Source organism: Bombus bifarius, unplaced genomic scaffold, assembly GCF_011952205.1.
Source record: "Bombus bifarius isolate JDL3187 unplaced genomic scaffold, Bbif_JDL3187 scf7180000007996, whole genome shotgun sequence".
Taxonomy (NCBI): domain Eukaryota; kingdom Metazoa; phylum Arthropoda; class Insecta; order Hymenoptera; family Apidae; genus Bombus; species Bombus bifarius.
This window is the reverse complement of record NW_022884376.1, coordinates 5,474,338-5,496,628: the sequence shown is the minus strand read 5'-3', so window position 1 is coordinate 5,496,628 and position 22,291 is coordinate 5,474,338. Positions and strand designations below refer to the sequence as shown.

Here is a 22,291-nt window from a genome sequence, read left to right as displayed (position 1 = left end):
ATATAGAAATATACTTTGTATGACTTGTATATGAACTCTTTCTATATGTATTTTATAAAAAGGGAAGATAAATACTATGTTGAAATATTTAAATTTTTATTGTTTTTGTACATTTAGTTTAAATTGTAATAATTATTTATGCACAATATTGCATGTTGTCACAAAATAAGTACTCACGTGAAAAGCGCATGCACACGTAATTTTTAGTACTCAAAATTTCAGTCTTGCAGAAAACATTAATGATATTCACTTTATAATACACATTGAACAAAAGTTATTCTTCATAACTTACAATAAAAGTGATTACTCCTATCATTTCAAGTATAAATTCTCCACATAATTGTGTTTTTGATTGATACCACATTATATGTATAATGCAGCGATTACTATAGTGGATACATCATTCACATCGTGATACTACGATACATGCTTAAAACAAGCATGCTTAGTATTCTGCAATTATTTCAATACATATTCTCTGATTAAAAATTCTTTTTCTACGATGCACACATCAATACGATAAATAGACATTTCTGCTAATCTCGGTCCTATAAGACGAAAGGATAGTACACCTTGGTCAGTATATATGAAAAACATAGTACCAACAATATGTTAACTCTCATTTCTGTAAAGAATAATTATTCTTGGCTATTGAAAAACGATGACACAGTTTTTATTTACGGTTGTATCGTTTATATTTTAATAGACAAGAAAATTCTTCGCTATTACTTTGGTCGTGGTATTAAGTAATTACATACAAAATAATTCATCATTAAATACTATATTCATAATATAAAATGCTAATGGTAGAATCATTATTGATATTTTCAACGTATCTAATCTATGTACAAATTGAACCAGCACAACGTGTCGATACTGACGAGCGAGTAAATGCACGTACAGTGATTAACGCGTAGCGTGATAACTACCCTTTACAACAATGAAGTCCAAGTTTTTCTCGCGAGTAAACTGGATAGCTTCTACTCCCACGTATCATCTTTTTGTTTTAACAGCGAGGTAGAAAAAGAGGAGCCATATATAGATTTCCTGATCTCTTAATGAACTCCCGTTTTTCTATAATGACAACACGTGAAAGGAAACAAGATCGCGTAAAGGATTCTATCTGTGAACAGCGTTGCTTTACAATATTTTTACAAAGTTCCGGCATCTTCACGACGATTCAAATAATAAAAACACTACGCTGTATTGATATTTAACAGTATTTGTATCATGATTGCCCAAAGTTTAACGAGTAAAACAGTAGTAATGAATATCATTATGCTTTAGAGATCTCGATGTAACGTCTGTGTTCAACACAATTTTGCAATGTACATTTTCGATGCTTTAAATTTACCGCTTATAAATAAAAGCTTTAAGTAGGATCAATTAGGCACTAAAATGGACGGGTTTCGTTTCTTAGGAGCTTCTTCCGAGTATTGCTTAAGTTAAGGACACTTAATGAAGTTTTAAGTACACTTTGTATAACTATATGATTTGTTCAAACCAACAGCACGATTAATATATAAATTCTATGGTACATTTCTCATCTCACTGCTCGCGATAAATTTTTTTCTTTTTTTAAATTCTTTTCTCAATAATTTTCTTGTATATCCCATTTTGACTTCTACCTTATAATCAACTTTTAATTTTACAGGCAGTTTTAATACGTTTCATCTTCAGCGTCGCTTTCGGATGTCTTCAAATCAGTTATCATGTCCCAAATTGCTCATTCAACTCCTTATGTCAATGTGACAGCTGCGTGATATGGTAGCATGGACTAGAAAACGCGCGATGAAACCCCGTATATTTTCATTGATCGTTTGGAAGCAGTTTCGCCGTGAGAACAACACTCCTTTCTCTCTTTAAACAACAAATACTGCGATAACGATGCATATTCCCGGCAGACTAGGATTTTTCGAGACGCGAAACATTCATGCTATGTTCCACCGTCACGAAATAAATTCTTAGATTAATCTCTCTTCCGGTGGTGGCTTCATCACATTGTCCATTTCTACACGCGGATTACTGAATTCTTGAGCGCTTGGACTGTATGTTCCTCGAGTAGCACGTTTCTTTCTAGCCATCATGAATAACGCAACTAAAGAACCTGCTGCAATAATGAACAGGCATCCGACGATAGGACCAACGATTACCGCTATATCGAGCGCTTGACTACCCAAAAAGTTTTCCGTCTAAAATAGAACACAACATTTATCGCTCGTAATTGTATGTGAAAGAAATTATTATTCTAAAATATTAGAATGTACCTCTGTACAGTTTTGTCCGGTATAGTCCGGTGTGCATTGACACTTGTAACCGCCGTCATCTCCACATTTGCACGTACCTCCATTTTGACAATAATCCTGTTAAGGGAAGGAATGTGAGATATAAGAAAACTAATCGTCGGTGTAGCGAGTAAGAGAAATTATCCGAGAAACAGTACCGCTCTACAAGGATCCATCATTCCGCAATTGTATCCGCAATAACCTGGATCGCAAATGCACTGGTAAGTTCCTGGTAAATTTTCGCACCGTCCCTGACCACAATCGGTCGTTGACAGTACACATTCGTCTATATCAAACGAACAATCCTGTCCTATATAACCGGTGTCGTTACAATCACACACGAAACTATCTACACCGTCGTAGCATTTTCCATCGTTTTTGCATGGTATATTTCCTTCTGCATCTGGCGCGCAGTCATCTATATTAATCTCGCAATACGGTCCAGAATAGCCGGGTAGACAAGTACATCGAGGTGTCTAGTAATTTAAAGTAATAGATTATTACATATTACAAACAATTATACATTAAATCATAGAGGATGAGGGAATAAAAGTATTCGTTTTTATAAGACGAATAAAACTCTCATTGTATAAGCCTGATATGCTATATACCTGATGCAAGTAATCGCATCTACCGCCGTTTTGGCACTTTCGTGCAATGCAATAAGGAGTATCACAGATTGAACCTTCGTAACCAGTCGTACAAGTACAAGTGAAGTTGTCGCTAGTTTGTGGATTTACAATATCTGCGCAACTACCACCGTTTTTGCAAGGTTGATTTTCACAAGTAATTAGACGAAAGTTCTCACATCTCTCGCCAGTAAATTGATCTGGACATTCGCAACGGAAATACCCAGGAAGATTTATACATACACCGTCGTGCTGACAAGGGCTAAGGGTTACGCACTCGTTTATGTCACTGTCGCATCTGAAATAAAGATAAGCACCTAAGATAGCGTAAATTTAGTTTTTTCTGATTTTCGATAAGAAACGAGTGTATTGGAATTTGATATAATAGATTATGTTATATACTAACAACCATCCCTGCCAGCCGCTATTACACACACACGTATAATTAGCGATTCCATCGATGCATGTTGCTCCATTCTTGCATTTATTATCGATACATTCGTCGATGTTAAGGGAACAATCGTCTTTTGCGTATCCAGCCGGGCATTCGCAAATGTAACTGTTTGCTTTATCAAAACAGTAGCCGTCATTTTTGCAATCGGAGTCGAAGCAAAGTTGACAGCCAATACTGTCATGATACGTTGAATTATTTTCTTGTAATGCTAAGTATTCTAAGGGTGTAAAATTGGCGTTTTGATATACTTCTTCGTACGTGAAGTAATGCAAAAGCATACTACCAATTCTTACTTCACCCAAGCATCCTTTAAAAGCTTCTCCTATAAAATAGAAGACGTATTTTCTAGTCACAATGCAAATAAAAATATATAATAAATATTACGTAAATATTACGCGTATAATTAAAAAATATTTATGTACGCTAATATATTACCTGACATTACATTGTAAGGCGGAGAAGCGGTGGTCAATGTACGTTCAGTAAAATCTATCGAATTTTCATTAATACCGCTTTTATTTTCTAGGATCTGTTTCCCAGGGCCGATCGTTATGTAACTATGTTTATTCGATAAAACAGAGCCGAGTCCACCAAGAGTGACCGTTCCGGTAATTAATAAATCATACCACAAAAGAAAACTAAAGTTCGGGCTAACGTGCGATGCATATTCGTCGTTGGAATTTGCATATCCGCATTCCATAGAATTATTGCTCAACCTTAATACGATAGACGTCCAATTACCATCAGGTTCGGCTTTACCAAACGTTAGTATTCCTTGATTCTGCAAGTTCAAGCGCCAAGATACCGTAACCTTGTCCTTGTAAACGGAAACGGTAAAATGCTGATCGCCTATACGAGGCGCAATATGCATTAACGTGCCACCGGTATTCGATCGATACGTAATCTGAATGGTATCGATCGTCGAGTCGGTCACATTTTTCTCTTCAACCTGATTATAAACGTAGGTGAAAGAAGTCGTGACACCGTTAAAAGTAGCATTAGCGATGCACTCGTAACCATCGTCTAGATTTTGACATTTCGATCCAGAAGGACAGTCCTGCAGTTGACAGAATTCCATTTCCTGGCAAGTTTTGCCGGTATATCCTCGTGGACATTGACACCAAAAGTCGTTCCACGTAACGTGGCAAGTTCCATTGTGATCGCATGGACTACTCACGCATACGTTGTCGGATATCACACCCTTAAGAATTTTGTCATTATCGAAAGTCACGTTACCAAATTGTATTGGGGTGGGAATATCGTTTGCCTATAAAATATTTTTTTATATTACCGCTAAAATATTGTACTGTAATTTATCACGTGCGATATAATTTTTAGCGAAATTTTGTAATATCGTATCACGCAGATCGAATTGAAAAACGTATCGTTACCTTTAGAGGAAAGAATTCGACCACCATAGTCTCAATGCCATTCGATATTTGAACGTCTTGAATGATTCCTTTGAAGTTAACTTGCGGTACTTGCGGTACTTCTATCTGGCGATTGTCAACTTGCCGTATGTATCTGGATGCTTGTGGCATGCCACCCAAGTATAGTACAGTTACGTTCAATTGACCGGACGCGCTGATAGTTTTTCGGAAATATTCGGTACCGTTAATCTTCACTTGCACCAATGTTACGTTTCTAATTACTTGTATTAGATGATTGTTTCCATCGTTTAATTTTACACCGCCAACGGTGTATGCCTCTGAACCGTTAAATTGAATCCTAACGAGTAATTCGCCTCCTTCTAGTTGAGCTGCTATATAAGTTTTCTCCTGAGGTTTAAGATCCGTTTGTGGATTCGGTTCTGTTCCTAGATAAAATATATCACCCCTATCTTGTCTCGTGCGAATGAACATGGAAATATCGACGATCGATCTAACTGCTCGTCTAGCCATATCGGACACTTTTACGGTTACGTATCCGTTTGTGATATTCTCATATCCGAACGTCGCTGCTGTCATGTTGTATTGACAGGTATGGCCAAGATATGGTCTCTCACATTTACAGGAAAAGTCACGCCACCTGTCCGTGCAGTGGCCACCGTTTTTACAACGATTTGGCGAACATTGGGCTTCGCGAGGACATCCTGGCTCAACGTCCTCCATGTATACGGTTTTTGATGAGGTACCAGAGTACACCTGAATTATGACAATTAGGAAATTTTTCATAATTTTGATAAGCTCGTACGACAAATATTTCTTACTTAATATCTTAATTTAAAATTCCATAAATTCAATGTATTTTAATGTGACTACGTATATCGTTTATGATCAGAAGATATCGAACGTACCCACTCTCCGTTAATGACTACATCCTCGGTGCAACCCACAAAGAAAGATGGGCCATGGGTTAACCGCCGCAGATAATTGGTCGTACCGCCGACATAAGTCATCGGGAAAGATGTATGATTTGAATTGGAACCTTCGTTTAGACTAATGGGATAGATCGTTTGTTCCTCGTTAGCCGAGAGTACTAGATGCGTAGCGTTGATCGCTACAAACACTTTTTGCCAAGTGGAGTCGTTCAATTCACTGCCGATAAATACGCCCTCCCATTTGTTCAGAAGGCTCGAGTGCAAATTTAGCTTGCCATTAACGAGTTCAAGGATATAAAACGTCGAGCCCTTTCCGATGGCCAGTAATCCATTTGGTAGAGTCGTTCGAAAGCGAAATTGTATGTCGTATCCTTCGTCTCGAGTGGTATTCACTAAAACGTATGAGCTGCCGTTCAAAGACATTGTCGTTACCTATGAAAAAAAAAACAAAAGGAAACGGTATGAATTGGAAGCCAGCAGAAAATTGCGACCTGTACGTTTACGCACCTTCTTCTGTGTCGCGTATTCATGCGTAAGGCAATACAAGGAGCGTGATCAAGTGAGATAAGCGATGAATTTAAGAAATCGAAACAACTTGTGAATTTGCAGGAAGAAAAGAAATGGCAAGTCAAAATACGTAAATATAAACGATGCTTACGTAGTCGCAAATTTCTCCGTGATATCCATTCGGGCAGGTACAGTTGAATTTATGTATCGTTTCATCGACGAGGTATGGCCAACAAGTTCCACCGTTTTGACAAGCATTTCCTTGACAACCGATCAGCTCTACCGAACAATTTTTACCACCGTATTCTGGCTCACAAGTGCAGGTGTAATCAGCTCTTCCATCGGTACACACGCCGTGCTCGCAGGGTGAATATCTTTTACACTCGTCGATATCGTGTTGACAATGATCGCCTTCATATCCCTCGTCACATTCGCAAGTGTAACCACCAATACGGTCTACGCAGGTTCCAGCTTGGCATGGATTACTATCGCACTCGTTGATATTTACTTCGCAGTTTTTCCCCGTAACACCTTGTACGCAAAGACATTCGTATCTGAAAATAAATTGTCAAAAGTACAGTTAGTTCTTCTTTCTTCGGATTATTGATTATTCTTTGTCCTTTTACTTCGAGTATCACGATGCTTACCCACTCGCATTCGCATAGCTGAACTCTTGGTTGAATATCGAAGGTAACGTCAACGCGTCACTCTTGTACAATTCCATGTTAGATCTTTCCAAGCAAGTACCATTATACTGACAAGGTGAACTCTCGCATTCGTTTATATCGACTTCGCAATTTTTGCCAGTATAGCCGGCGTAACACTGGCATTTGTAATTCTTGACATCGTCTATGCAATGAGCACCGTTCACACAGGGTCCTGACCGGCAGTCGTCGATATTTTTCTCACAATGTACACCCTCAAAACCGGTGTCGGCACAGTCACAGGTGTAATTGTTTATACCGTCTATACATTGGCCATGATTTAAACAGGGCAATGGTTCACAATCGTCGATATTTATCTCACAGTTTAATCCACGGAAACCAGGTGAACAAATACACATGTAACTAGCGATCTCATCGACGCAGGTTGCCCCGTTTAAACAAGGATTGCTTTCGCATTCGTTCACATCCACGTCGCATGTTTTCCCGGAATAACCAGCTGGACACTGACACTCGAACGTGTTAATACCATCGATACACGTAGCGTTATTTTTACACGGACCGCATAAGCATTCGTCAATGTCGATGTCGCAGTGATCTCCGGAAAATCCCGGTCTGCAGAAGCAATTATAGCTGCCATTTGTATTCACGCAAATACCGTTGTTACATAATGAGCTACCTTCTACCTCGCATTCGTTCACATCCTCCTCGCAAAATTTTCCTATGAATTTGAGTAATCGATTAGTGGCTACCAGTTAATCGACGATCGAATGGAAAGCTTGAACAAGGCTCTAGAGCACATTTGGCACATTTTTGGGGGGAAACCAGGTTGTTTCGCGAGCCCAACTCCTAACGCGTTTCTTGTGTTCGACGCGTATATTAAAACGAACGACAGGGACTGTAGGACCGTGCTTTGCTATTAATTCAACCATTGACCAAAATGTGCCATCGATCCTTGTTCGAGATTTCACTTCTCAATTTAACATATGAAAATTGAGGAAAATAATTACATCAACAAAAACTTCTTATTGAATTTGAATAAAATATATCTTGTATAAATTCTGTTTAATAAAATGTACCTTTGAAACCATCTCTGCATTTGCATTCAAAACCCTGTTCTCCGCGATCGATACACGTGCCGCTGTTACAAGGTTTCGTCGCGCAATGGTCAACGATAAGGGTACAATTGGGATCTCTGTAACCCTCGCGACATTTACACTCGTAACCAGCGATACCATCAACGCAAACTTTCCCATCAGGGCATAGCACATCGACGCAATCGTCCACATTCACGTCACAAATCTTGCCTTCAAAGCCGCGAGGGCACTCGCAAACGAATTCTCGTCGAGACCTTGGTATCAGCGTGCAATTCCCATTATTCTGGCAAGGATTTGACGCGCACGCATTGTACTCGCGTTCGCAATTTTCATCCATGAAGTCTTTCGTACAGTTGCATATGTATCCATTGATTCGATCGATACAAGTACCACCGTTTTGACAAGGTTGTGATAAGCACTCGTCCACATTGATCTGACAATTTTTACCTAGTGACATTAAGATTGGTTTTATTAAACGATATTTGTGTTCCGTTTATAGAACAATTTAAAAGCAAATAACAGGTATTTCGTTCGCTTGTGACAAAGTTCCGTCGTTTAGAAAATAAGAAATATCTGTTATTTGCATTCTCGATTCATCCTCTCCACTCTAGATAGCGAAATTAAAATTAAAATATAACGTAGAGATAATTCGCGGATGATTCGTTCGTTGATGGAGGAATAAGCGCGAGTAGTTAGAATATCCAATCCTTGATGCAGAGTAGATGAAACAAATTCGAGCGGCAATGGATGAATGTCAGTCACGCATTACGTATATGGTAAAACGAGTATTATCGTAGAATTTGACAAGCAAAGCTTCGTGCAAGAGTTCGCGAATAAATTGATTACCAGTGTATCCTGGAAGACATTGACAGTAGTAGCTATTCTGTTGATCGATGCAGATGCCGCCGTTACGACAGGGATCACTGGAGCACTCGTCGACGTCGATGGAACACTCGGGGCCTGTCCATCCTGGCTCGCAGGTGCAATAATAACCGCCGGGCTGTTCGAAGCGAGACGTAACAAACAAAGCAAGAGGCCACATAGAGATATATTCGACGGGACGCGGTTGATTAATCGGCTGGGTGTGCATGCAAAGCGATTTGCAAATGTCTGACTCACATAATCGTGACAAGCGGAAGCTTGTTTGCAAGGTAGATCGCGACAAGTGATCGGATCCTTGCATTGAGGTCCTGTCCAAAATCTTGGGCACTGACACATAACACCAAAACGCGTCTCGAGGCAACTGCCTCCGTTGTAGCAAGCGGAACACCAATCAGAGGCGGGTGATAGACATGTCGTTCCTAATGGTCCACGCGTTACGCAAAGACAATACGAAACATTTAACAAAGAAATACGAAAAAGGATTAGTGAAGTAAAGGAGACGATGATCTAGAGAGACGTTAATCACGATACAAACGTATTCTCGACAACAACAATTTTACGTAATTTTCCACTTTCGGTTAAAATAGACTTTATTCTGGATAAAACAGACGTAACAGACGCACACGGTGAGCGTAACGATGACGTAAATGGTGATAGCGATTAACAGACCGCGGATGTTTGTGCATTTACGTGCAACTCGATTATGCAAAAAATCTATAAAATAGTCAAACTTTGCGTACTCGTTATGATATTTGGTAAACGATAAACAAATTTCTCGCGTAGAATCTAATTGGAAAATATGAATTTGCATAAACATCGGTAGTCTGGTTTAAATTCGTTTTAAAAAAAAAAAAAAAAAAAAAAAAAGAACGAACGAATTCCTTTATACATTGAGATTTCAACACATTCGTTATATTTACAATTTCAAGCTGTGTCTTACGCTTTCACTAATAGGAATTTAATCTATTACTCACCTTTCCATTCCGGCGGACAAGTACAGTTGAATCCGTCTTTGTTACTTGAGCATACTCCGCCATTACTACATGGATTACTGGCACAATAATTGATGGTGCAGTTCGGAGGATTGCCCATGAATCCAGGATTACAGACGCATTGTGGCCCATGTGCGTCTTCTACACAGATGCTATTCGGCGGGCATGCCGCGTTCTCGCACAAACTCTTAAGCTCGCAGTGTCGACCGGCGTATCCGGATGGACAATTACAATGATAGGAACCAACGTCGTCCACGCAATCGGCATCGTGCATGCAAGGATTCGACAAGCACTCGTTTAAGTTCAATTCACAATTTTGACCCTCGAAACCGTTCGGACAGTGACAGATGTAGCCACCGTAATTATCATAGCACACGCCGTTATTCAAGCAGGGATTCGCCAAGCATTCGTCGATGTCAATTTCGCAATTACCACCTTCGTATCTGTAATAGGATGAAAACGATTAATAATTCGCTATAATTTTTCTGCCTCGACAGGTTTATCTTTCAACCGTTACAAAACGGTTGTTGATTAGATATCGAATACATGCATATATCGAAGATAATTACATTTTTCTACTAAGCGTGTGGGTTCTCATTCGAACATTAAAACTGTGGAACTTGGTTCGTTCATTTTTTGTATCTAATACGTTTATTATATACTAACAATAAGATGTTATTTCTCTTCTTTAGGTCTTGAAAGTTTCAAGCTTGTATTTCTGAACGTGTATGATGCGAAATGTACCAATGTATTTTATACATTCCAAAGAGATCACGTTTTTCGAAGCGTCGATAAAAGAATTATTGCCAGACGGTGCAGAGAAATGTGCAAATAAATCGACAAGGAATTTAATCGGTAGTTTCATAATGTACAGTGTACTACAGAGATGACAAACTAAAACGAGAGTATACGTAAACTGCTTGAGACTTTCCCACGAGTTATTTAATACGACGTAAACGCCAGAGACGTACCCCGTTCTATCGCATATGCAGGTATAATTGTTGATACCATCGATGCAAACTCCACCGTGTCTGCAAGGATTCGGTGAGCATTCGTTAAAATTGGTTTCGCAATTTTTCCCCGTCCAACCAGGCAGACACTCGCACTTATATTCGCTTTCGGTGAGCGCTATGCAAACACCTTCGTTTCTGCATGGACTTTGTTCGCAAAGTCGTACACCGAGCTGCGATTCGCAGTAAATTCCGGTAAAGCCTGGCTTGCAGGTACAGCTAAAGTCCCCTTTCGAGTCTTCGTTGCATGTGCCACCGTTGCGGCAAGGGCTGCTCATGCATGGCGGACCTGACAAATTTTATACAGATAAAATACTTTAGCATTTATCGGGAAACAGCGATTCTAATAGCTCTAATAGCGAAAGAGTGTGACGCCAGTGCTCCCGAAATCCAAACGCCTGTTGTCAGATAAAAGAGCCCATAATAAAAGAAAACGCGATAGGATTGGCAACTCGAAACTTATATTTGACAAGCAGATAGGAATGTTAGTATACAGTTCTTATTTATAGAAACCCCGGCAAATGTATGGTGTTCCAGGTAGTTAGTGTCTTCGGCATGCTAATTTTCTTTAGCTCGTGATTGAAATAAAATAACGTGGAACGAGATGTTCGAGCAGAATATCCACCGTGCAAACCCGTTTCTTATAAACACTCGGCTTTAATTGGGAATTAAAGACGTGTTATTCGTGATATGTGATTCGTCGCGATATTCTGTGTATGTATGTCATTCAAAAAAGGCAGACAGATGATGAAATTCATGCAAAGATTATAGACGAAAGTTAAAAAAGAGAATTCATGGCCGACTGAATCGTAATCGATATTTCAAAGCTTAATTTAGACATTAATATTTCCAATCACGATTGTATTATAAAAGGAACAAACAACGAGAAACTAAAATAAATACAACACGATTCGTTACGATGTGTTTAACCGTGGACTTGCTTTTCAAAATTTCTATGCTAAGCAACGTAATTCTATTTACGGTGAAGATATTACGATTGTAATTTATGATAACGCGTATTTCTACAAGGCCATGGATCTATTTCTATCTTTCGCTCTGTGCCAGAATCCCGTATTCGACGTCAATGTCTACCGTTGTCAATTTGACAGTTGTTGCCGGAATATCGGGCGTAACAGTGACACTCGTAACGATCCTGCCGTGACACGCATTTACCATGCATCATGCATGGCTCGTGATGGCAGAAATCCATGGTGGTGATTGCACTTGATCCTACACCACCGTTAAGTCCGCTCGTACCACCTGAAAGTTTCGTAGGAAAATCTGCCATGCAATCTGCTACTTGTATCATAAATCGCACATACGACCTCACATACGAGTAGTCTGAGAGTTTACGCAGGAACCAACTAAATATACGTGATTTTCACTCCGAAAGGTGTGCAGTGATCCAAAAATCTACGGCTTAGTACTGGATTTTTCGTCTACGGAAATTCTATTCTGTGGTTCAATTGCTCGATTCCGCTTGTAATTGAACCAAACAAAGGAAAATGTGTTATTTCGCACGTATTTAGTATCTAGTCAATTTCTACATTCTCAATATCTTTCTTCCTTACTCGGCAAGACATCCTAAATATTATAAATATTAATATTCGTTTGAAAGAACGTTGAAATCCTTACATCCTTTGTTCTCCGCAGGACAGGGGCCAAAGATAGCTCCGTTATTGATGGAATCGTTAAAAAGAATACCAGGACCTTGGAGGATACATCCTCTGAACGCTTCTCCCACGATAAGGGAGCCATTCATATCGTAATCGGGCAGCGTAAGGATCGCAGCATTGTACGTTGCATTAGCAATTACCTAAACAGAATCAGTCAAAAAATCAGCGTTGTAACGAGAGATAAGAATATAGCTTTGGAGTCTCAGATCCGCCAAAGAGGTAAAAATTACTTTTTTAATTACTCTTTTTAAAAAAGAAAAAAAAACGTAAGTCGAATGATCTCGACAATGGAAGGGGAGAGTAAAAAACATTTTTTAAGATCACGTTTTTCATTTCATAAAGTTTCGAAAACATCGATGTACGACTTCAATGGGAAACATTATAATTCAAGCTTTTAATATATCATAATAATTTAATCTTTTAATTTAATTGATCGTCAAATCGTTGAATTTATTAAACAGATATAATTCGTCGCTAGATATGGGAAATTTATTATAACGAGGATTCTTTTATCTTGAAAAAAGTGTTGATTACCTGCGTGTGTCCTGCTGCGTTTAAAGTGAGATTTCCGAGTCTAAAGAGGATATTGACGTTGTGCCAAACATTATTCAGTAATCTGGCGTTTAGCCTCGCTTTGTATCGTTGTTGATCGATGATGGCCGCGAACAGAAGTCCATCCGGGGTCACTTCCAGACTAATCGAATCCTCGTTGTATTTCTGCATGAAAAGTCGACCTCCTTCGCATGTTCGAAAACTCAAACCGCTATGCCCATGCACGGACACGAACGAGCTCAGTTTGAGGAACGCCGACCCATTGAAATAGGCTTCCCTGGAACGTTCATCGTAGTTTTTGTGTCTGGAATCTTGCGGCGCTTCGTCGGTGACTACTAATAAGCTCGTAAGTACTAGAACATCAAGTAGTAAAACGAAATATATTACGTTACCTGCATAAAATTTCTTTCGTGGTAATAAGAAATATAATAACTTTTATAACGGGGAATAGAAATTGTACGTCTTTCAGTATGTCAGATATCGTAGATATTCGAACATTTACAGATATTGACCGAAAGTAGGAAAGGAAGGACGGTGTAACCGATTATGTGAGTGTTCCAATTTCTGTTATCGCTATTAACTATGTAGGTTGAAATTTCGGTAAGATAATGTACGCTTGTATTGGATTCTAATCGACATGTGTACACGAAAGATTTGATTTCTCTGCTCACTGAAACGTTCAATTTAGGTTACTGAATTGCATCCTCTTCGATAAACTAGTCGAATGGTTGTTCGAATTCCTAGTTTTATTCGATATTGAACGAATTCCATATATTTAGTTACACTTTTTTCTTTATCCGAGTTCTGGTTTATTTACGACGTTTCTTTTTATATCTCTGTAGCTTGCGTGGCCTCGTGCTATAGAATATTTATTAAGAGAGTAAGTTTTCCAATTTAAGCTTTATCATTAGGTATTTTAAAAATACAAACATCCGTAACTTTCCAAGCAAGGCGGTTGATGAAGTCCACTGCACCCACAGGAGGATCGATGGTAACCAATAAATAATGCATGAGATGCATCTGCACGCCCTCGTAAGGTTGTATAGTTAGGAGAGACTCGTTTAAGGTGGACATTACGGTTATACACCGGCGAAAATTCGTCGAAATCACGAACCTTGGTTAATTACTACTACAACGTATTGATTATTCACGCGGAATGTTTATCACGTGAAAAATAAATTTCAGAACAGATAAAACAGATATTTTCCATTTATTTATTTATATATATATATATACATATCGCTATATTATATTTATATATAATCATCATCATTTATTTATATATGTAGATAAATTATGTTTAGATAAACTAATCCAGGTAAATGGAATTAATCGCACTTTTTTTGAAATTAAAGTGCGCATGTTACACGCCAGGTTGCCATGGGAAAACAGAATTTAAGATAACATTATAATTCGATAGAGTTAACGTCGCGTATCTGGCCTTGTCTGCCTACACTTTGAAATAATTCAATACATACATCCTTCGAATGTATCGAGTACATGGAAAAAAATTAAATGTTACTCGAATGACTAATAATGGGAAAAAGGCAAAAGTGTGTTGGAGTGCGATTACATAGTGAGAGAGTTTGTTGGAAAGGAAAAAATGGCATACACCTGGTATGAACCTATGTACGTACACGATCGTAGAAAGAAATCATAAACGATTTATAAAGAACACGATGATAATAGTTCTTACTTCTTACATTGTCAATAATTAGGAAAATTCCGAAGTATCTTTTCTTATATTTAACGGTACAATTAACAAGTTATTTTACGTGTATACAGCGAAATTGATCAATCGTAAGTTTTATGACAACCGATAATAATATGGAAATTATTCGAAGTGAGATCGGTTCCAATACATACATATATACATATATATGTTAACTGATAAAAGTACTTCGCTGTATGCTGTCTCCTCTGTATTTTCATAAGACCTTGAATAACACGTCTCTGATGAACTATTCTTTCGTACGATCGTTCCCTAATTTACATATTCTGATGTTGACATAATAAACAGAAACGTTGTATCTCGCACAGAATTGCCGGTGTTATCATGATATTTCAGTGAACGTCGTTAATGAATTGCAGAACAGCTTGATCGAAATATCTATGTCTATATATAGCGTCGTTACGAAGATAACTTTGGGATAAAAAATGAAAATTTACGTAAGCACAGACAAAAAAAAAAAAAAAAAATAGAAGAAGAAATATCAAAGTGGCGGTTAAATCATCGTAATCGTAACAAAATTATTCATGCTCGAATCTAAGGAAGCAACAGTAAGGTATCTTTAATTAAGATTCATATCGTGCTGGCTCCTAGAGTTTTTCCACGATTCCTCTCGCATGAGCGCACGCGACGCGTTCGAGAATGAATACATGGCAGGAACTCACGAGTTTGCGTGATTGGCATATAAAATACGCACAGAGAAGACAGTTGTACTTTACGTATGTTGTCTTAGACACAATGGGGAACACACCGTGATGTGAACAATTGCAACGATGTAGACTTGAGAACATTGAGAAAAATCATGGAAAGTATAGTTAATTCTATAATATGTTCGAACGTTACTATATTATAGGAATATTCCCAATTTCTTATATATCTTAGTTGTAATTGGCGATTATCGTTAGAGATAGAGATAATTAGCAATTATACTAATCGGTACTTTTGTCCGATAAAAATGAATTCGATAAAAGTTGCCTACGACTATAGCATTAGAAATGCTACTTTACTCAATTTCTAAAAAAAAAAAAAAGAAAAAAAGAAAAAAAGAAAAGAAAAGGAAGAAAAAGTTGCAAAACGAGATCTAATTACTTGATATCTTGAAGTGGATGTTACTCCGATTATACCGTATAAGTAGAAACGGTTTATGGAAACTACTGATCGTGAGACAACGCAGAAAACAACCGGAAGTAACTTCCTTTTCTTTAGAACGACGAGACGCAACGACAAATATGGTGACGTGCCTCTGGTTTTGCAGGTCTCAACTCAACGATGAATCGATAGAAAGACGTTCTGTTTCGTGACTATGCAGGCGTTGAAGTCTCTTCTCCGCGCAGATCAACGGAGGAAGATTTCTCAGAAATTCGTCGGGTATTTGTCACACTTCTGAAGTTGAATGATTCAGAATAGAATATCGCTAGAGAGTAGCGATTGAAATAAAAAGAAAGAACTATAATATAAGCAAAAATGTAACCAAGACGTTTATCAAGATTATTATTATCGAACCTTTTCCCATAATTTCAAAATATCGAGTCGATTAATTTTTGATACAAATAAAATTAGAAATTAAATGTATCTAGCTATTCGAACGCTATACATAAAAGTGACGCGCTATCGTTAATTTTACGTTATAAATCCGATAGCTTTTTTATTACTTCGATTGAATAATATTTGGATCAACCGTAATTGACTAACTATATCTACCGTTTCAAAATACCTATTAGTTGTTCAAGCAACAACAAATCATTAAGATTAAGAAGAAAATGATTTATCTACTTTATATATTAGAAAGGAGTTTACTGTTAGAAAGCATAACGGATCGGACAGGCTACGTAAAATTTCACGATTCGTTTGGCATCTCGATGATTGGAAGAATTCCTTCTTATTAACAGCAAGCATGTTTTGTTACAACGAGTTGCAACAATTTGTGAAATACATTCTATGCGTCATAAAATATTTTATTTCTTCTGTCAAAGTAATGATCGACAAACGTGAAAACCCATTAAGGATTATACAATGTCCAACTAATTAAACCGACTAATAGATTCCTATTATGCGAGCATACCAATAGAATTTCTTAACACGGTGAATATCTTTGTTGGTATGTATTCACATATGAGTACAATATTATGTGACTCAACGGCTTAGCGAGTCTTGCCACGCCTTCGTTGGTCACGAGTAACTTTCTTTGTTGCTTTGTAGGAAGCTACTTATTCGAGATACTGTATACTAATACTCGTAAAGTAATAGATGCAACGATAGTAAATATGTAGTACAAGAAGAGTGGGTTAAGCAACAGACAAGTGGAAAATAAAATATACACGATGTAACGCGTGCCGATAGATTATCTCTTTTTATTACAGTAAATACGTCGAACGCGAGTTTAATTATTTAAAATAAATATTTATGACGAAAGGCTTAAATTCAGTGACGCAGAGAGATGCAATTATTCGAAGAAATAGTATTTTACAAGCCACCGCTACTCTGCTACGATTCTAAATACTTTTTTCGTTTAATTTTAAAATAAGTACGACTTAATAATCCAGAAGTTACTTTAGTATGTTGTTAATGTATTTACGCTTTAATCACGAATTGTTTCATAACGTGATATTATGGTTGAATAATGTGATTGATAATTTTATTAAGAAGCAGGTACGAGCTGTGATGAATTTCAACAAACAGAATTTATCGCGGCGTGCACTCGGTACGTATAGTGGTCGCGTGAGTTGTTTTACTAACAAACCCGTATCTTAGCCTCTCTTTTTGTTCGACGATCTTCTTGTACTTCGTAATTTGCCAATCATGCATGAACAGTGTAATATTTAATATTAGTTTAATCCCTGTAAAGTCACGCACGATACGAGTAATAGCAATTTGTTATAGTAGTATATACTAGAAAATAGTAAATATTTGTTTGAATCGTTGAATCGTAATTGAAATATCAATAATTTCTATACGCAAGTAACGAATAGTAGAAAAAATGTATTGTACGCACGATTCGTACTCATCTATCGTAAAACGAATGCTGATAGAGGAGAACATTATGTGTCGTTAACGTCAAAAAACAGGTTATGGTTTCGATGACTCACTGTCTCGGCTTTGTAATATGTAGATGCAAAGAACTCTTCGTCCCGATCTCCACCGGTTATACTTTCAACGTAATCGTTGAATTCCTATACGTGGTTGGATCGAAAGACATCATTTGCGGTTTATTTTTACCTTTCGACAAGACGAGAATCAACCGCTTTCCTTTAAGAATAGAGGTGTAGCCGAATGAGGATTTATTCGAAACTGTTTAACCTCGTGGCTCACTTACGACTTGTAGAGCACAGAAATCCAATTAGGGAAGAAAGAGTCTTTTATTTCAAGGATGAGATGCAAACGTATGTAGAACGGACTATTCGCCTAATAGAAAATTCATAGACAAACGTAATTAACATCTAAATAGCCGGTTTTTACGTTTGCAAGTTGTAGCATTTTCGTATTAAATCGCTACGCGAATTTTTGCTATCGATATTTTAACGTAAAAAAGTCAACGTGAGTGGAAAAAAGGTTAAAGATGTACGAAGGATTATTTTCTGATTCAAAGTCTGTTGATGTAAATTGATGGTGTAACCGTGTATTATCGAAATAATTTAACGATAAACTGTCGATTGTAACGATAATAGGTATTTTCGTTTTAATTGAACTGATTTCAGTTCGCTTTGAAGCGATCTTCGTTTTTGAACGCACACACATTTTAACGCAAACGGATGTCATATGCACGTAACACTCCATCATGTTCGTAACAAAACAAAAATCTATTTCTTAACAACCCGAGTTGATGAAAACCAATTTTTCCTGACACAAAAATGTTGAACGACAAACATACAAGGGATTATAATTGAGTGCAACCGTGGCTTAAATATCGCGTCAAGTTTTTCACGTAGCTATGAAATTTATATAAAAACCGCGTACAGATCAATCTTCTTTATTTTTTATTTACAGTTTTCATTATAATACACCAGTTTTTTATATTTTCCGTTATACATAATTGTATTTCCTAAAAAGATGATAAGCGTTTCCATTCATTTTCGTTCGCCCGTATTCGCTCTGTACAGATATCTCGACATAACATAGCCGTGTACACTTACGCCCACCGTCCGATATATGCAATTTCAGTTCGCTACAATCTACAATCGTGGTCTCGTATTCGATCGGCGGAACCATAGGGTTTAAGTTCACCAGATTCTGAAAATTACCATTGCTCTTACTTAATGGGATGCTCCGGTATTCGCAGAGTACTCATTTTCTACAAAATCCAATCGTAAATGTCGAAGTTCAAATTTTACATAGCGGTACGGTTGTACAGACCGGCTGAAAAATTTTCACGGAAACACGAAAAGCGGACAATAGAGGATGGAATCCTCTTCTGAAAAAGTTCGTTTCTCTTTTTCGACCCTATGGGGAAACGGACCTTGAAAATTTCTCTGCTTTGTAATCGTACGACGATTTCGAAAACACCCTGTGTAGAGGCGACGTTGAAAAGTATAGGAGAGGTAGTAGGACAGGTAGTAGGACAGGTAGTTACAGTGAAAATCAGTGTAGGTTTTGCTAACTGAACGTAGATGGTTCCCACGGACCATAGATCCTCGCCTTCGGGCTCTTTCAGAGGAAAATTACCGATACGTCAAACAAGAATGTATTATACAATTTTCTGCGAGAAATTTCCATTCTCGTCTTCGCTTTCTCGTACCATTTCCTTTTCCATATCTTTATCAATCGATTTAGCAATCATCCCGTAACTCCACTAATTTGAGAAACGAATTGAATTTACAGACTAATTACCTCGAAACTTTAACTTAATCACGTTTCATTATCTCTAAACCAACACGAAGATTCTAAGTATTTGTGTTAGAGCAAAGATAGCAAACGATAACGAAGAAATTATCAAGAGCTCGGAACCGCTAGGACTTTCGACTTTATTTCAAAGGTTCTACCTGAGCACTTTCAATGCGCAAGCTGCGCCGTAGAATTTTACGTAACGTCATGCCTCGCTCATACTTGGAAATGACTGGCGATGGCCTTGCGCGACAGGCTCCGCCATTGATCAGACTCGCCAAATTTCAAGGAAAGGAACACGTCGTGCTGAACGTTAATTTCACCTTCCGGGTTACGCCTGTTTTGTCGGTGGAAAATGCATTCCTATCGGATTACGTTGGCATACCGTGCTGCTGTGATCGGTTCTATAGATCGGTGAATGGGTTTCATTCATTTGAACAGTGGTTCTCACGGGATCCGCTATGTTTCCGAGGTATGTAGAGACCAGATGTCAGGATAAAGCGAAACCACCGTCAAGAGGGAGGAGAATTGTCGACACGGTGAGAGACAGACTCAAAGAATAGGAGAGGCCTTTGAGCAAGCGAGAGGGAGAGACGGTGGATTTCGAAATGACAGAAAAGGGAGTATAGAGGATTAATAGAGAAGGAAGGAGAATAGAGGGCGAGAAAGGAAGAAAAGGCGAGGAGTACCGCAAGTAGATTCCGCGTGTATAATGACAGGCAACTGCATTTTCAATCGCGTTCTCCTGCATAAAAATGCTCGAGACCGACGTGCGCTGAACTTTATCGTGTGTACACAATTTTCCATGAGTGGACGCGCCTTTGATTGACATGCATCGATTGCATAATACAACGCATGGTCGCGCATTGACGTTTAAGAAAGGATTGGATGAAAAATAGAGGAAAAAATATACGCTTGAAAAATTCGATAACGTCATATTCGTTTTTGGGAAATATGCCTGGTTTATTCGATATTTCTATCGAGTTGTTAATTATTTATTGTTTATTAATACAGCCATATATTTATATATATTCGATAACGATAACCATGCATTATTATTGGATATTGTGAATTATAAATCTGGTCGATGGAAATGCAACGGTACATGGAATACATTAATCGCCTTTGTGCAAGTTTCATTAATAAGTCTTTCGTTCTCTCTTTTCAATAAAATCTGTGACAAATTATGATTTTCTATTGTTAATGGAGAAAAGTAAATGTGTTAAACACGAGTTTTACGTGTAGAAAGCGAAACTAGATAAAGACATAGGTGACGCTAATTTTGTCTTTTAATTTCACCTTTTAACGTAGGAATCTGTCAACGGCAACTCCGTAAATTGTAAAGAATCTTTTTCGAAATCTATGTTTGTTTATTACTCAATTTTATTTAATTAATTCTCTTCGATCGATTTTACTCGCATGTATTATTGTTAAAATAGAAATAACGTGTAATTATGAAATACGCGACGCTCAAGTTGCGAAGCAAAGGCAACTTTCTCAACAATTTGTGAGAAAACTGCGCCTTTGGGAATTCGTAATCAGCTTATGGAATATCTTTGCCGATCTAAAATGTACACCTTTCTATTAATATTTTCCTCGTTTCATACATTTTTTAAGCTATACTTTGCCATGTTTAATACCCTTTTAAAGAGTTAAATAACGTGTATAATTAACGCTGAATGCAGTCTTATAAACACGATCGTTACAAAATTTAATGAATTTACTTTGGAAACTGCCAGGTGCACGCTCGCCAAGGAACGCTTTGAAAACACATTCACACATCCAAATACATACGTGCGATGAATACAGCACGGTCTATGTTACATTAGATAATAACAATTTCTTTAACTACAGAATGAAACTATCGCCGCTAGTCTAAGCAATAGCTTGAGATAATACTTCTAGAAATGCGTACGCGATTCGGACGAACTTACTATTCTCATCGAAATATATTTTAACAGAAGCTCTCATCGACTAACTTTACTTTCAGATCGTCCATAGTTATTGTCATTATCGGCCGTTAAAAAAAATTAACGTGATTATATCTGACAAAGACTTTTCTATCGCAGGGAGAAGTCTCGAACCTTTTGATGTTCGCTCGACGACTGATTGAAACCGATCATCAACGGTTCGATATCGAAGAACGTTTAGATTATCGGCGCTCGGTCGGCCACGAACGCCGATCACTGAAACGAGTCCTCGAGGAAGGTTTTCGCGTTTTATCGTCCACACTATCTTCTCAACGATTGCCAGATTGTGGGAAGAAATCCCTCGAGGATCAAAACTATAGATCGATTTGCGCAAAATAGAAACAAGATGAAACTTATGAGAAAAATGTCTGTCGTCGAGAAGCAGATTGGAATAACGACCTTGGTATACTGCAGCGTGCATGGTTACAATGCTGAGCGAAAGGCGCGTTACTAGAGCTTCCGGTTCTCTGTGATGTCTCGAGAGCACGTTTCGAGCAACGCTGCGTATATTCGCTGCACGACATCTCCCTTTCGTAACGGTATAAACTTTTACCACAGCTTCTCAGGATCATCGGTGTGGATCAGTGACCGACCCGACGCCACGACAACGACCCATGAAATCGCTGCCTGGTCGAAGGCTCGACCAGAACACTGTCGCGTACACTCCGGGGTTGTAACCATGAAGGTTACACACTTTGGATTCCTCGT

At 38.0% G+C, this 22,291-nt stretch overlaps 1 protein-coding gene and 1 long non-coding RNA gene across 5 annotated transcripts in view; one reads left to right on the top strand and one right to left on the bottom strand.

Annotated features, from left to right (window-relative positions):
* Window positions 1-507: 507 nt before the first annotated feature.
* LOC117206180 (protein crumbs) overlaps window positions 508-22,291 on the bottom strand; it is a 29,757-nt gene continuing 7,973 nt past the window's right edge. The window contains exons 2-19 of one of the 4 annotated variants that reach the window (XM_033445298.1): window positions 13,049-13,419; window positions 12,474-12,654; window positions 11,931-12,098; window positions 10,800-11,127; window positions 9,811-10,271; window positions 9,074-9,255; window positions 8,801-8,954; window positions 7,937-8,401; window positions 6,843-7,578; window positions 6,347-6,749; window positions 5,665-6,120; window positions 4,760-5,512; window positions 3,804-4,635; window positions 3,321-3,690; window positions 2,897-3,212; window positions 2,444-2,761; window positions 2,268-2,363; window positions 508-2,192 (exon numbers count right to left, since the gene is read on the bottom strand). In XM_033445298.1, coding sequence (XP_033301189.1) covers window positions 1,965-2,192; window positions 2,268-2,363; window positions 2,444-2,761; window positions 2,897-3,212; window positions 3,321-3,690; window positions 3,804-4,635; window positions 4,760-5,512; window positions 5,665-6,120; window positions 6,347-6,749; window positions 6,843-7,578; window positions 7,937-8,401; window positions 8,801-8,954; window positions 9,074-9,255; window positions 9,811-10,271; window positions 10,800-11,127; window positions 11,931-12,098; window positions 12,474-12,654; window positions 13,049-13,419 — 6,818 coding nt within the window. In that variant the 3' untranslated portion in view covers window positions 508-1,964. Of the gene's footprint in view, window positions 2,193-2,267; window positions 2,364-2,443; window positions 2,762-2,896; window positions 3,232-3,320; window positions 3,691-3,803; window positions 4,636-4,759; window positions 5,513-5,664; window positions 6,121-6,346; window positions 6,750-6,842; window positions 7,579-7,936; window positions 8,402-8,800; window positions 8,955-9,073; window positions 9,256-9,810; window positions 10,272-10,799; window positions 11,128-11,930; window positions 12,099-12,473; window positions 12,655-13,048; window positions 13,420-22,291 lie in introns of those variants that run through there. The other 3 variants (XM_033445299.1, XM_033445300.1, XM_033445301.1) reach the window with 3 other exon arrangements.
* On the top strand, window positions 15,833-16,746 carry LOC117206191. The gene is made up of 2 exons (XR_004487349.1): window positions 15,833-15,982; window positions 16,051-16,746. It is a non-coding gene; the product is annotated as an uncharacterized LOC117206191 (long non-coding RNA).